Source organism: Caretta caretta, chromosome 13 (genome assembly GCF_965140235.1).
Source record: "Caretta caretta isolate rCarCar2 chromosome 13, rCarCar1.hap1, whole genome shotgun sequence".
NCBI classification, from domain to species: domain Eukaryota; kingdom Metazoa; phylum Chordata; order Testudines; family Cheloniidae; genus Caretta; species Caretta caretta.
In genome coordinates, this window is record NC_134218.1 from 31750085 (window position 1) to 31765886 (window position 15802).

The 15802-nt window shown below is 43.0% G+C and overlaps 1 protein-coding gene across 6 annotated transcripts in view; it reads left to right on the forward strand.

Moving 5' to 3' along the window:
• CPNE1 (copine 1) overlaps positions 1-15802 on the forward strand; it is a 79446-nt gene extending 63644 nt beyond the window's left edge. For 5 of the 6 annotated variants that reach the window (XM_048820004.2, XM_048820005.2, XM_048820006.2 and 2 more), the window contains 11 exons: positions 147-230; positions 1429-1518; positions 5717-5815; positions 6481-6567; positions 6646-6705; positions 7196-7329; positions 9697-9751; positions 9834-9885; positions 11252-11385; positions 12122-12358; positions 14503-15802. In XM_048820004.2, the coding sequence (XP_048675961.1) occupies positions 147-230; positions 1429-1518; positions 5717-5815; positions 6481-6567; positions 6646-6705; positions 7196-7329; positions 9697-9751; positions 9834-9885; positions 11252-11385; positions 12122-12358; positions 14503-14619 (1149 nt within the window). In that variant the 3' untranslated portion in view covers positions 14620-15802. Of the gene's footprint in view, positions 1-146; positions 231-1428; positions 1519-5554; positions 5651-5716; positions 5816-6480; positions 6568-6645; positions 6706-7195; positions 7330-9696; positions 9752-9833; positions 9886-11251; positions 11386-12121; positions 12359-14502 lie in introns of all 6 variants that reach the window. The other variant, XM_075118860.1, reaches the window with a different exon arrangement.

Consider the following 15802-nt stretch of genomic DNA (forward strand, 5'->3'; position numbering starts at 1 on the left):
CTGCGCCACTGTAATATGTGCACTGCCTCACAAACTTCTCTGGGCTTTCTTGTCCCACTGGGGATGCCAGCCCCCACCACTAAGTGTTTGGTATTTATTTGGACAAAGCATGGGGGGTTGATTACTCCTATTTTTTGTTTTTACAGGATTTTTTGGGCAAATCAGATCCGTTTTTGGAATTTTACAAGCAGAGTGATGGTGGAAAATGGCAGCTGGTCTATAGATCAGAGGTAGGGTTTGCACACTGACACACACTGTTCTGGCATTAGGTTCGGCTCTCATTGCCTGAAAAGGGCGAACGTATTGTGCTGTGGGGAACAGGATATTGCTGTGTTTTTACAGAAACTAGTTTTAGTGTCTACTGAACTCTGGCGCCACAAATGCTAACTTGCGCTTCGTTAAGTTTCTTTCATTTCAAAGGATTCCAAAGTATTTTCCAAACAAACTTATAAGTGTAGACAGAATGTAGTTATCCACACTGGGATTTTGCACAGCATAGTAGGGTTAGGACCTATGGCACTTTGAAAAGAGTAGAGATTCCTTAATGGCCATATGTTAGGACCTTTTTTAATGTTTGATCTGAAAAAAGATGCAGTGTCCCTTAATGCTGTTGGAGTGTTAGTTCAGTCCTGCCTTAGAGGAAAGAGTGGCACCTCCTGAGCTGTGAGCTCTTGCTTTTTGCAGCACCTGTGTTTTACTGGATTTCTCCTCCCGGAATTAATCAGGCCCAACCTAGAATATATTTAGTCTGCACTTAAAATTTAGGCCGCCCTAGCTACATTGCTCAGGGCTGCGAAAAATCTCATGACCTGTGCAGTGTAGTTACGTTGACCTAACCCCCACTGTAGCTACTGCCTCTCGAGGAGATAGATTTACTGCAGTGATGGAAAAACCCCTTTTGTTGCTGTAGTAAGCGTCTGCACTACAGTGGTGTGGCTGCAGCTGTGCCTCTGTAGTGCTTGTTGTATAGACATGTCCTTGGCATGCAAAATCTGAGAAGTTCGCAGCTTGAGGCTTGATCTACACTTAAAATTGATATCAACAAAGCTGTGTCAGTCAGGGGTGTGAAACCCCCCCACATCTCTGACTCATGTAGCTATGCTGGCAAACCCCTCAAGATAGATGCAGCTATGTCGACAGAAGAGTGCTTCTGTCCACATAACTAATGTTGTTCAGGGAGGTGGTATTCCTATACCAGCTCAAAAACTCCTTATGTCATTGTAAGCTGTGTCTACTGTAGGGGACTGTACGGACATAGCGCTGCTTGTAGAATAGACGTAGTCTGAAACACCGTACCTCCAGTTCAAGAATTGCCTCCAGATACTCAGCATGGTGTAGAACTCTTGATTTTGACAATGTTAAAACTCTTAACAATTTGCATGTGGCATCCCCCATTCAAGATTATTTATTATATCTGTTGTCTTGCAGGTGATTAAGAACAATTTAAATCCATGCTGGAGGAAGTTTAGTGTTCCCTTGCAAACGTTCTGTGGAGGGGACTTCAATAACCCAATCAAGGTATGGTCTTTGGAAAGCGTAAGTGATTAGATTCTCTCTCTCATTCCTTTGCAATTGTAAGTCACCACCTCTGGGTTGACATTAACTAGCTATGTGATTATCAGGCTGTTCAATCTTTGCTTATCTAGAGAAGTTGTTTAAAAATGTAAATATTAGCAAATAAGAGATCATTTTTATTAAATGAAAAATCTATGTGAATGCAATAGCACCTGTCAAATTTAAAATAGGTCAAGAACTGCAAAAGTGAAGTTTCCCACACTCTTCCCTAATGACTGATCTATAGATAGAATTATCAGACTTTCAGTTATTGTCTGGAACGTAGCTGAGAGGGTCATTCAATGCTGAACCAAACTGATGGTGCTGAGGAAGGCGATGGTACAATGTAAACCTAAGTGCCATCTTTGGTCTTGTCTTCATACTAGCAGGGACCCTTTTCCTATTGCCAGCTTGAGCAGAGGCTTTTCCTTGAAAAGGGCCTAGATTCTAACTCCTTGAGCTCTTACATACAATAAATGACTCTGTCTGACTCAAGGTCATGAGTAGGTCTTCAGCATAATACTCCACATTCATAAGGCAATTTGCTGTATCTTAAAACACCCCAAGTAGTTACCTAATCTTTTTAATTCACTGAAGTCTCTGATTAGAGGTGGAGTCTAAAAATTTACCCCTTCCACAGTAAATGAATTCAAAACCACATGCTGTTCTTTCTAAACCAGTGTTTTCTCTGGTCAGTCAACCCAAAAAACATTTCTTTCTAGGTTTTCCTGTCTCGTTGTACCTGTGAAGAAGCCTTGTGTTGGGAATCAGGTCTTAAAGGTTTAGCAGAAGGCCTGCATGTCAGTCAGTGTGCGTGTGCAGCATGGTAAATCCAAAGAATTACTGAGATTGGTAAATAGGAAAAAAGGTTTGAAGTATGACTTGGAGTGCTAAATATGGGGTAAAAGATTTCAGTGATAAGTTATGTACTTCATAATTGGGGAAAAACCTGACTGTGACCAAAAAAGAGGAATCCTCTTGACCCAAAGACGTTGGAGAAGTGAGAGAGACACTGACTGACAAGGCCCATGTTGGTAATGCTTGTTGTCCCTCTTTGCCAAATTGATGCTAATTAAAATCCTCGGTACTTTGCAAGCATGGCATAGAGTGAGGAATTTCATTATGTAAGGTTTTGTGTGCCAGGCTCTGAAAGCTGTGCTTTACAGTAAGAATCCATATTCGTCACTTCAGGGCAAATGTATGCTAATAATATACTTCCACATAGTGCCTTTCAATCAAGGACCTCAAAGCATTCACAAACATTTAATTAAACTCCACAACACACCTGTGAAGAAGGGATGTATTATCCTCTGATTACAGGTGGAAAGGTGAGTCAGAAAGGTGAGTTTGGGTTGAAAGACAACCGTGGTTTAATAGCACTGAAGAATACAACATCAAGTCAGAATTTGGTGAGGACACTGGGGGGAAATGTCATAGGATCTTTAACGATCTCAAGTGTTCAAGCCCCTGATTTTAATCTAATTACATCCTGGTGAGAGAGTGATTGGGCAAGATGTGTGCCCCCTTTTTTTGACTCATTGCCATCATGTCCAGCTTTTGCTTCACAGAACCCTCAGTCAGTCTACTTTGGGGGCTTCCTAAGCTTCATGTAGAAATTGCTCATAGCCATTATTATGACTACGTGCTGCATAGCAAACACTGAATCAAGCCTCCGCTCCGCGCTCCTGATACATTAGTATAACTGTTCAAATGATTTAACATGGACATCAAAGTCTTATTTGTTTGATTTGGTTTTTGGACACCAGCTTTGCAGGTCTTTTGTGTGACGATATTTTGGGTCAAGAGTATTAACCAAAGTTCAAGATAAACAGGTGTGGTTTGATTTCCTCAAATTAGTGCTGACACTAACTAATATTTCAGTAATTCTTTTGCACACTGCACTACTACCCTGCTGCACTGATATGCAGTGAGTGACCTCGGCAGGGTTTTCTTGATTTTTTTTTTTTTTTTTTTTTTAGATAAGTAACTCTTTCAACTTAGACAAAAATTGAAGTCCTTGATTGTCTTTTTTGTTTTCTAAACTGATGCAATTCCTTTCCACCAAAGTAATCTTTCATTGGAATTAGTTCTTCATGTAAACTAAAATGAGATTTTAAAGAACAAGATAACTACCCATCAATCTGAGGACATAAGGAGTAGAGCAGAAGCCACCGCCTTCTGTGAATATTGGTGGTTTCATTTTTAGGAGGTAGAGCATCCTTTATTCACCTTGAGGACCTCTTGGGTCCCACAAAATATTGGACAAATGCAGGAAATAAGTATTTGCTGACAGTTGGGTTATGACCTGTTCCCTACAATATTGCTAGCTGGCCACTGATGCAGTCAGGGTTGACCGCCTGTGACTGCCCATTATTGCTGAAAAGAGCGTGTTTCAGAGATGTTTGTTTCCTTCTGAGCATCGTAACAGTCTAGCAATGGTAACCCATGTCTCTAGGATGCAGCTGTACCAGTACAAAAGATGCTCTGCGCTGATAGGAGAGCTCTCCCATCAGCATAAAAAATATTGCTTCAATCTCTGTTAGCAGGTGTGAGTTTACTGGGAAAAGAGTATGTGGATTCTGATGACTCACAGGGCTCGTTTCCCCACCCAGATATAAGGGAGGATGTAGAAGCTCTTTAGATGGAGAGGATGTAAGGTTCTGAGGTGAGAACTCCCTGTCCTGTTACCTCATCAGGTTGGTAATTCTGCAGCCTCAGTGCTTTAAATGTGAGCATTATTTATTTCATTTCAAATTGTTTTAGCAGATGGGGTGATGAAAGGGATGGTAGAGAAACTCATGGTGGAAACTGAAAATGGCTGCAGAGTGGGGAATGCAGAGGAAAGGAGGAAACAGAGACGAAGGATGGGGGAAGGAAGAGAAGTAAAAGGAAGAAATAAGTGGTCTTAAAAGTGAGCATGCTCTTCCACTGTGTGAGGTCAAATGTGACTATAAGATACTTAATTGAACTTTTGGTTATTATTTATTAGCTAAAGGAACATTTCACCCTTGATTTTTGTGCAAATTTCCCAGTGACCAGCAGGAAGAGCTGCAGTGGATCAAGGGGAGTTTGTGAGATCTGAATTTAACCCTGTGGGCTATAATTACACATGTAATTTGGGCCTCTCCAAAGAATGAGTTTGACACCCTTATAAAGCGTGGTCACTGAGCAGTCCTGAGAGATAGAACACTGGGAGAAGCTGACTGTGAGGAGATGGCTTGTGCTGAGCTGTGTCCTGTGATGGTGGTAATTTTTTCTTTGATAAAGCCAGACCCCCAAAAGTCAGTGAGTTTTGAAGTCTGTGGAGCATATGGAGTTTGTTTTTGAAAAGGTGGGGAAAGGCACCAGTTCGTAAGCATTGGTTTTTGATTGTTTCCACTGGAGTACTTGCATTCTGTGATTTTTAATATGTGTTGTGTGTTTTGTGCATATTAAAACCTCATACATACCGCTTTCTAGTGGCTAACATCATGTGGTGCTATAACTGATTTAGGTCTTAGCATGTTCTGTATGCCATTGTCACTTGCATTGGCATTAGCATTGGGGAATCAGGTCTCCAGGCTGATCTAAATGTGATTAACTATTCAAATATAGATAGTCTGCTTGGTACTGTGCAAAATACAAAAGAAGACAGGCTAGGTTTCTGCTCTCTGGAGCTGCCAATCTCCAGTGCAGTCCATATTATTATTTTTTATGTATGCAAATATGAAAGACTTTGGATGATGTTGGATACAGCATTCTTATTGCTTCTTTCTCCATATTCCAGTTGAGTACCCTCTGCAGAATAAAATCATGTTTATACCTCTGTACCAACATACAAATAAACAATATTCAGTAGTCTAGCAAAGCAGATCAATTTAGCTGGGGAGAGATCCTGACTGAAGCAAAACTTCTGCTGTGCATGTGAGTTGCATTTAATTGCCCGTTAGCTAAACGGCTGAGTAGCAGTATTTCTCTGTCTCTAACCAGGATTCACTTTGAGTGTCTCTTTTACTGTCAGGTTTCAGTTAGTGATATGGATGACAGCACCAGTTCTGATTTAATAGGGGAGTTCACTTGCATCACTGCAAAGCTGTTGGAAGCGAGAGATCATGTGGTGAGCAGCTGTAATTCTCCCTGATACAGTACCTTTGTCCATTGCCTGCTATTTCTTTCCTTTCAGGTACATTGTACAGATTATGATAGTGATGGGTCACATGACTTGATAGGCAGTTTTGAAACTAACCTGTCTCAGCTGCAGAAAGCAGGAGGCAGCTCTCTGGTGAGCTTTTTCTTTTTCTTCCCCATTTTTTCAGCTGAGGGGGCCATAACTCACTGCAAAGGGTTTGCAACAGATTGTTGGATCGTGCTAGTGTAGAGTTTTGCTCCATATTCAAAAGTAATTTTATTTGTGCTGTAATGTCATAAACACACATCCCAGAAAAGTAAATACATTTTGCACCCCAAGCACCCCAGTCTGTAACTCTGGGTGCCGTTGCATCTCCTCCTCCTGAAGGTATTTTGGTGCCCTTTGTCTAGTTCCTGTGCCATGCTTCCATCATCTCCATTTTCCTTTGTCTCTGGAGAATCAGGCAGAAGCAGAGTAGCTTCCCCCTCTTGTTCACTCCAGCATAGCAGACTCCAGGAGACATACCAAGAGTGTCACCGCTGCATAGCTGACTTATCCCTACCATCAGGAGGCCAGTTTTCTAGAGCAATAGACTTTTTTAAAAATATCGTTGTTGAAACAGAGCATGTGGCAGAGTGGTTAGAATCTGTCTGTTTACTGTGGGTGTGTTTAAAAATCCCATTAATCTCACTATTTTTTGGAGAGGCGGGCTGGGTTGAATCACATCCTTTGCACTGCTCTGGTTTAAACTCCTGAACTCTGCTTTCTTCAGGTGAGTATGTCAGTAATCTGACTCTTATGTGCATTGTGTCCTGTAGGTGGAATTTGAATGCATTCACCCTGGGAAGAAACAAAAGAAAAAGAGCTACAAAAACTCTGGAATTGTTAGGATAAAATCCTGCAAGGTAAGCTTATTTTCCAAACTACCAGCTTTCCTGCTCCTGTAGGAGAGGAGGTGTAACCCTGAGTATTTGTTCCTTTAGATTGAAACTGAATACTCTTTCCTGGATTATGTCATGGGAGGCTGCCAGATTAACTTCACAGTGAGTTGCTCACCTGCTTCTTGTCTTTGTGAATGACAACAATCATTCAGAGGTTTTATATAATAGACAGTTTCCTCTCTGTATTTCTGTGAGATGATCAGGATAAAGAAAGTAATTTCTTTGGTTGATTGTCATGAGCATTTTTCTGCATCTCACAGTAACTCTAATGGGCAGGGAGCTTCTTAAACTGCTCTCAGGTCATTTATTTTTAGACTAGCAGTAAACAAGCTGGTGTCTGTCCATTCCCTAGAAATTAGGTGCCAATACCTACTTGTGCCCTGGGGGTATGTCACAGGGACTTCCAGGGAATGGATGGGTCCCAGAGTAGTACTGGTCATTGCTGCTGGGGAGATTTGATGCCGGTCTGCATGTGCACGTGTGTTGGGCTAGCCGTGAGCTTCAGTTTCTGGATAGAAATGTTTTCTTTCTCTCACTTACCTGTAATGTTGGTGACCCTTCAATGACCTGCTGTTCTTATCTTCTTAATCAGGTAGGTATAGACTTCACTGGCTCCAATGGAGATCCAAAGTCACCAGATTCTCTTCACTACATCAGTCCAAATGGGATAAACGAATACCTGACTGCCATCTGGAGTGTGGGGAATGTGGTCCAGGATTACGACACGTATGTAAGAGGTTCTTGAACTGATTCATCCACAGGTTTCTGAAAAATGTGAAATTCTAAGTGCTGGCAGTCAAGGGCTATTGGTGAATGTAAAATGCTGCTGTCAAGTGTTAATCTTTTGTTGCCGGTGACACATTTTGTGCCTGAATGCCATGCTTGTTCAAGTCTTAATTCAGTGGGAAACGTGCTAGCCAGCTCAGTGCCTCTGTCTGGCTTTAGTCCTCTCTTAACCTGAAATATCATTAGTTTTTTTCAGTGGGACAGTGTGTGTCCTGGGAGAGAGACTGGAATTCTCAACCATCTTTCTGGAACCCCTAGAGCCCCTTCCTTGTGGTGACCATCCCTCTGGTTAAGTAGGGTCAGACAAAGGCCATTCTCTGATGACCAGGATTGAGTTTGATCTCTAATTATCCTTCCACGAGTTCCGGAGTATGTGATATCACTGGGCTACTAGATCATCTAATTATGTGTGCCACAATTCTGCACCACAGTATGGGCTAGGAAATGCACCCCTTGCCACAGAAGTGTGACCTTTCATTACTGAATTAGAGATGGTAGATAAGGTGGGGATAGGCTGTGAAAGGCCTTGAAAGTGCAGACAGCTAGCTTGTGTTTGATACAGTAGAGAAGAGGGAAGCAGTGAAAGGATGCAAACAGAGAGGTGACATAGTCAGAACAACGGGCTAGGACAATGGTCTTTGCAGCAGCATTCTGAATGGATATCAGTGGGACAAGATTGCATTTGTCCAGGCCAGAGAGAAGGATGTGGCATTAATTGAGCTGTAAGCTGTGGAGAGCCTGGGGAAGAGTTTTAGCTGCATGGATGGTTAGGAGAGGCCATATCTCAGTGATGTTGTGCAGAAAACAGTTGCAGGATGTGGACAGCCTGGATGTGAGGACCTAGAGAGAGGTTTGAGTTGAAGAAGGCATCCCAGTTATGGGCCTGAGTGACAATAAAGATGACAGTGGTATCCACAGTTATTGAGAGAGGAGGTCGCAGGGAAGGCATGGTGGGGAAGATCAAGAGCTCTATTTTAGCCATGTTGAACTTGAGCTGATGGCTAGACATTCACAAGGATGTGGATATTGTGTCCAGTTCTGTTGTCCACCCTTCAAAAGGGATGTTGGAAAATTAGGGTGGGCTCAGAGAAGAGGCACAAGAATGATGTAAGGACTGAAAAACCCACCTTACAGTGAGAGACTAAAGGAGTCCTTTATCAGGGAGACGGTTAAGAGATGACCTGATCAATCTATGTGGAGAACTTCAATTTCTGCAAGATTAAAGCTAGACAAATTGAAACTAGAAATAAGGTGGAAATGTTTAGCAGTGAGGGTAATTAACCATTACCAAGGAATGTGATGGATTCTCCATCTCTTGAAGTCTGTAAACCAAGCTGGGATGTCTTCATGAAAGAGGTGCTCTAGTTCAACCAGAAGTGGTTGGGCTTGATGCAGGAATTGCTGAGTGACATTTTCTGGCTTGTTTCAGAGGTGTAGCCGTGTTAATCTGTATCAGCAAAAACAACAAGGAGTCCTTGTGGCACCTTAGAGACTAACAAATTTATTTGGGCATAAGTTTTCGTGGGATATAACCCACTTCAACAGATGCACGGAGTGGAAAATACAGTAAGCAGGTATAAATATATAGCACATGGAAAGATGGGAGTTGCCTTACCAAGTTGGGGGGTCAGTGCTAAAGAAGCCAATTCAGTTAGGGTGAATGTGGCCCATTCCCAGCAGTTGACAAGAAGGAGTGAATATCAACAGAGGGAAAATTACTTTTTGTAGTGCTAACGAGGCCAATTCAATAAATCTGGCTTGTCTTATGTGGCTGTCAGACTAGATGATCCCATGCACCTGTGCTGATCTGCCTGCACTGGCTGGTTTTGCTGCATACTTGTATTCCTTTATACTGTGCGCTTCAGAAATGATATGGGGATGCAGCTCTCTCTCTGGCTTTCAAAACTGGGGGTCGTCTTGGTGCTCATGAAGGTGAGGAACGAATATCTCTGGATATTCTCCGCACTTAGCTCTGTCCCAGAACACCAGTCTTGTTCTGCAGTGCCGCTGCTGTTAAGGTGTAGGCAGGCCTAATGTGAGCAGGAACTGCTGAATGAGGGGTTTGGTGTTCTCCTGAACAGAGATTTGAGCTCCTCTTTTCAGTGACCCAAAGCAAGCTTTGCAGTGCTGAGCCCCAGCAGTATGCTTTCACAGGACATGCACCACCCCCTGCTGATTTCAGTGGGAGCAGGATCGGGTCCTATGCAGCATTCACCTTCCATCAATTGAAGCAGTGATAAGGGGAGGCAATGGGGGGGTGGATATCCCAATTTTTCAGGCTTCTTATTGTTTCCATCTCTCCTGCAGAGATAAGCTGTTTCCTGCGTTTGGATTTGGAGCTCAGGTTCCTCCAAACTGGCAGGTAGGTTTCTCAGAATTCTGCCAGCACTTCTTGTGTGCATGTCAATGTTTCGCTAAATGGATGTAAATGTTCTCTCTTCCAGGTCTCTCATGAATTTGCCTTGAACTTTAACCCCAACAATCCCTATTGTCGGGGTAAGCACACCTTTGTCTTTGTTAATGTTTCTTGAATAGGAGAACTGCTGGTTTAAATTGTTCAGTTTTTTATGTCCACAGAAATCGGAAGTGGAACAACCGTCCACTCTTTCTGGCAGCAGAGGTCTTAGTTTGTGGATGATACATATGAATCCAGAGTATTTGAAATGTATCATTGCTTCACCCAAATGTTTACTAAATATTCATCCTTTTGCAAATATGGCTTTTAAAGGTATTGAAGTTTATTTCTTTTGTTCTCAAAAGCTGTGTTGTTAAACAGTAGGTTGTCTACGATCCTCTTTTTAATTGTTCTTTCATTTGAGTTGGTTTATAAAGTCCTTGGAGCTAGGACTGTCTCATTCCCTCTTTATTCAGTACCTAGCACATGCACATTAAATCTAAGAAACTTCAGTTTTTCTATCTTGTCTGAGGCCAGCAGAAAATTGCAAATCTATGAGTTTCCCTGTGTGAATCCATGTATTTGTTCCCAGAGTGAATCTGGTTGCCCACTGCATTGCTAGGATCTCTTTCCTTGCTACCTCAAGGTTGTCCCTTTAAGCCAGCTTTGTAGGAAGCCTTGGTCCTGCAGTTATGCAATTAAAACCAGTGTGACAGGCTGTGTGAGTGTAGCATAAATTGCAAAATGAAGCAAAATCAATAAACCAGTTTAAGTGTCCACACAAGAGTTTGTAACAGTTTCACTAAATCAATTTTTACAACTTGATTTTAGTTAAACCAGTGCAAGTGTCATGCGTAGACAAGGCCTTCAATAGTATATCTAGTCCAGTAATGGCTAAGGACCCTAAATGGAGAGATGGTTCCACTGAACTAGGCACTATACAAGCAAAGAACACACAGTCTTTGCCCCAGAGACTTCACAATTTGGGATTTAGACAATATGCAGTAGATGCGTAAGCAGGAAAATGGGGGTAGGGGGGAGATAGCAGAAATACATGTGTTTGCACAAATTGGTAGTCACCAGCCTAAGCACACACCAGTCCATCAACTGCAAACCCTCCTTTTGTAGAGGAAATGCTCACATCAGCTGTATTATGTTAGTAGCACTAACCAGTGTCATTTCTTGGAAAATCTGGCAAGTACAAGATGGAAGGAGTCTGCCGTATACCCTGCCACTTCTCTGCAGGTTCCCACTGACCATGCTAACTACCACCTTGGGCACCCACAGCCTCTTTGACATGCATAGTACTGGCTGCTGCTTTGAAATCGGTCCAGTATGATTTTCTGTATGCACCTTAAATGTGACCAGTTGTTGTAAAATGCAAGAAGGATAATGCTCATAAAACAATTAGCAAGATAGGTAAAATGTTAAGGCTTTTCTGGTAATTCAGACCTTCTTGTTGTATAGGAATCCAAGGAATTGTGGATGCTTATCGCCAGGCACTGCCTCAGGTCCGACTCTATGGGCCAACAAATTTCTCTCCTATTATAAACCATGTGGCAAGGTTTGCAGCTCAGTCAGTACAGCAAGGAACGGCTGCTGTAAGTCCATGTTTATCGGGTACAGACATGCATTCCTGACCTTTCCACTTTCCCTGTATGCGATCGAATGGAATCGCAAAGAGATTTCTCCTTCCCTGCTTGGACTCCTCTAATATGGTTCCCCCAACTTGCTCAGATCTCTGTGGTATTTTACTCATCCTGTGGAGTCCAGGTGACCTTTACTCCACCTTGTAATATCTTGGTGAAACACTGGCTCTGTGCTTACTGCTGAATAGGGTGGGGTGCGATGGTTGATGCTTGACGGAGGTGACAACTAGTTGTTAGAGGGTGGGAGGGGAGCCCAGACCCTCCCACTCCACTGGTCTCTATCCCAGGCCTTGTGAGGGTAACAATACCATCAGCAAGGAAAACAGCATCAAACAGCAGGTTTTGCAGCCAATGTGCTTGCTTCAGTGGTACTTTGTTGTTCCCTAGTGCTTTCCGTCCAAGGATCTTAAAATTCTTTACAAACATAATTAAACTAAGCCTCTCACTCCCCCCCTCCCCTTTAAAACTAGGTCCAGATTATGAAAATCTGAGTTGCAGAGGGAGAAGTGACTAGCCTGGGGTCACGTGTATATTGTGTGACAAAATGGGTAATAGAATTTCACTCAGTCCTGTGCCTTATCCACAAGCCCATCTGGTTTCCCTTCCTAGAAGGAGCGATGACTAAGGCACTGCCTTTTGCTGGGGTTTGATGTTAAACTCGCTGATTGCCTGATTGAATGTTTTGCAGCAATACTATGTACTACTGATCATCACAGACGGTGAGATCACTGATCTGGATCAAACCAGGCAAGCTATTGTTAATGCCTCTAAACTGCCGATGTCTGTTATTATCGTTGGAGTTGGCAATGCTGATTTCAAAGCCATGGAATTCCTGGATGGGGACAACGGCGTATTAAAGTCCTTGACAGGGGAGCCAGCTGCACGAGACATTGTACAGTTCGTGCCTTTCAGACAGTTCCTCAGTGTAAGTTATCTTTTGTTTTAACATGAGGAAAAGAAACCGCCTGTTAATCCTGATCTCATTGTACACAATTGTCACGGGTTTGATCTGAGAGAGGAGTGGTTTTGTAGAGACTCTGTTAACCATGTAGTTAGTGTATGAAGCCAGTGAGCTGACTGCGGGGAAGTGTGGCCCAAAATTGCCCTGGAGACTGTTCCTCAGAGAACTGTGAGATGTTTCCTGCCCGTCAGAAGTTGAGCAATCCCAGCTTGTTGGGTTGAGGAGCAAGAGTAAATGGAGGTACTTCCGATCAACCAGGGGCGTAGCATGTTGCCTCTGCTGTGTTCTCAGCCTCCAGGAGATCAGAAGACTGAGCGCAATATCTCCCCTGGAATGAGAGTTAAGTTACTGTCACCTCACTAGGCCTGACCTCTTTGCCTCCATAACTTCGATGGCACAGGAGTGAGGCATCCAGCAGGGCAGAGCATGCTACCACCTCATCCCTGCCTGCCTGCTTCCCAGTGGATTGCACTCTGAACTCTTCATGGGAGCACATTGCTTTGCCTGTAGGCTGTCGTCCAGCCTCACCTTTTCCCCAATTTTTGAGTTGAAATTAAACTTGTACTACATGGAGTTGGCCCAGAATGGAATTCTAAATGGCGTTTTAATTTTAACATGGATAGCAAAGTGTTTTTCAAACGGCATAGAAACAATGACAAGCTGAGCTATCCCAAAGCACTGTGTGAAGATCTCCTGGGGCTGGGGCTGATGGCCACCTCCAAGGAGTAGTTCCAAGTCTAGCACAGCAGGGCCTGGTCCATGACTGGAGCTCCTTGGCACTACGAGAATACAAATAATAATAAACCAGAGCCGCTCTTGGGAAGAACCCCGTTTGATGTAGCCTGGCCCGTTGTTCTTTGAGCACCCTCCACCTCTGGATTAGCACGTCAGGTACTGGGAAGGCTGGCTTCTCTTGGGCCTTGCCCCACAGGGATTTTACCAGTTGTATCCATTTAGTTCTATTGGTGTGACACCCTGTTTGGACTCTCCTGTTGTGGTATAAGAGTGGTTGCTGCTTTTTGTGATTGATTTCTCATTGATTTTCAAAAAGAAACAGGCAATTAAAAGTACAAAAAGGTAAGCAACTTACAGCTTGTGTGGGTCCAAATACCTCCTGTTTTATAGGATCTGCAATAGAATTTTGCAGCTTTACAACTTGTCAAAGGTTCAAACCAGACAATACTACGTAGGCATAACACGTTAGGGTGAGGGTTGACAGTAATAAAAATAAACAAACATGAATATTGCAAAGGAGGGAAGGAGGCACCAGGGGGAGGAAGTGGAGGGGTTAGGTGGAATGGAGGTCTGGCATTCTTATAGCATCTCAATATTTTTTGTCTAAAATTATCTAGAAATGGGGTCCAAATTTTGTCAGATTCATAGAATTGCTGTTGACTGCAATAAGCTATTCTTTCTTTGGCTGCACAGTGGGGAATATGAGGTTCTCCATATAATTTAGTTTAAAAACCTAGACTGGCTCTTTTCACGTTAGCGTCCGTTGCCTGGGAAAAGGTTTATGCTAAACTGAAAAGGGCACTCTTCTACAGAATAAGAGTGGCCACACTGGGGTCAGGGGGACTCTACTGGTACAATGGTATTCAGTTAATTTACAACTTGGGTTATACTGAAAAACTTCCTTGTATAGAAGAGGCCTTAATGTCAGGGGTGGGAGGCTGGGTCTAATGGTTGGAGCAGGAGTTGGAGTTTGGAGTCAAGCCAAGGGTTGGAGCTGGAGTGGGAGACCAGGGGGCAAGGATCAGGAACACAGCAAGGAAGCAGGGGTCAGGAGTCAGATAAGTCTGCAGCGTCCAGTGTAGCAGCCAGGTAAAGCCCAGTTGTGCGGACAATTTCCTGTACCTCCCTTTAGATTTAAATAGGATGCCCTGCCCTGACCAATCAGAGTTCCTGGTGTTCTTCCAATCAGAGCACAGGGAAGCCCTTCCTGATGTTGCTTCAGGTTTCATGGTTTCTTTTCTGTTGATTAGTAGCAAGCTGAAGCGGTAGAGACATTGTTTTGGGTCTTTCCTTGTCTGAGGGGAATTGATGGATAACTTGGCCCTCTATTATGTGCGGTAGCATTGGTTTGCTCACACTGGTGTCTCCTGCAGGCTCCTCGGGAGGCTCTTTCCCAGACAGTCCTGGCTGAAGTTCCTAAGCAGCTGGTGTCCTATTACAAGATGCAGGGCTGGACTCCTGTGAAGCTACCTGGAGCAAAGCAAGAGTAGAGGAGAGGGTACCTGCTGTGCATGTCTCCAAAGAAACAGGAAGAGCATCTCTGCTTATGTATCAGTTTTGTATACAAATTCTGTGACACATCATGTACTACGCAGCACCTCTGAAATGTATCACTCTTGGTTCCCTAATTTACACACTATGTATCTTTAGTTTCTGCTGAATGTTAGAAATGAAACACTCTTTACAGAGATGCTACACAGAAAAAATGTAGCTACTGGCAGTTCTTATGTGGAAGAATTGGAGTTAATAATGTAATTTTCAGTAGCAAACCTGGCCTCCCAAATTCTGAGAATTTATATGTATGAATCAGTTACTTCAGTACTTACTACAATCATGATTTATCACTAGATTTCAAAGCCCACATGGTGCATGAAACTGCAGAAAACTGACAACCAAGTAACATTTTTTCCACGCTGAGTTTATTGGAATATGAGTTAATTGCTATCATGTTTGCCAATGTATGTCTTTGATCATGTATTGCTGGACAGAGGGTTTCTCTTCTCTTCTATCAACTTGATAGAAACCCTCGTATATTGATTTGCATCAAAGTCCCCCAGCTGCCTAGATGGCCCAGGTAATTTTTGTTGTGCCTTTGTAGAGTGCCATGCGATTTTCTATTACATTTTCTTCATAAAGCAAATATATTTTTTAAACTTAAGTTACCAGATTTTGCAAAAGTAATTTTATAAGGTTATCTATTTACAACAATTGCTTCTATGGTGCCTTCACTCAAAGCTTGTGTTGTGGGGACTGGACTAGGTGACCTCTCGAGGTCCCTTCCAGTTCTTTGATTCTATATATAGGCCTCAGTCAGTCCCTCTTTCCCTCCAGTGAGAGCTTCCACAACTACAAGCAGAGAGAGCAGGTGAGTGTAGAGAACAGTTGTGCCCAAGAGGGTGGGATTTCCCAGTTCACTTGTCTCCCAGTAGATGGCACTGTAACTCTGGCAGTTCTGTGTGCCTGTCACAGAAGGGAAGGAGGCTGAATTTCCAGGGAGTAATGTTTCTGCTTTCTCTGCCGTTACAAGATGGGGATAATCCCATAGGTATGTTTGGAGATAACAGAGATGAGAGTTTATTTCAAAAGGGCAATAAAATATCTTTGCCTTGTTGGTGCTCCGCAAATGCTCACCACTTCCAGTTTTCCAAATAAAGAATCTGCTTTTGTTTATAA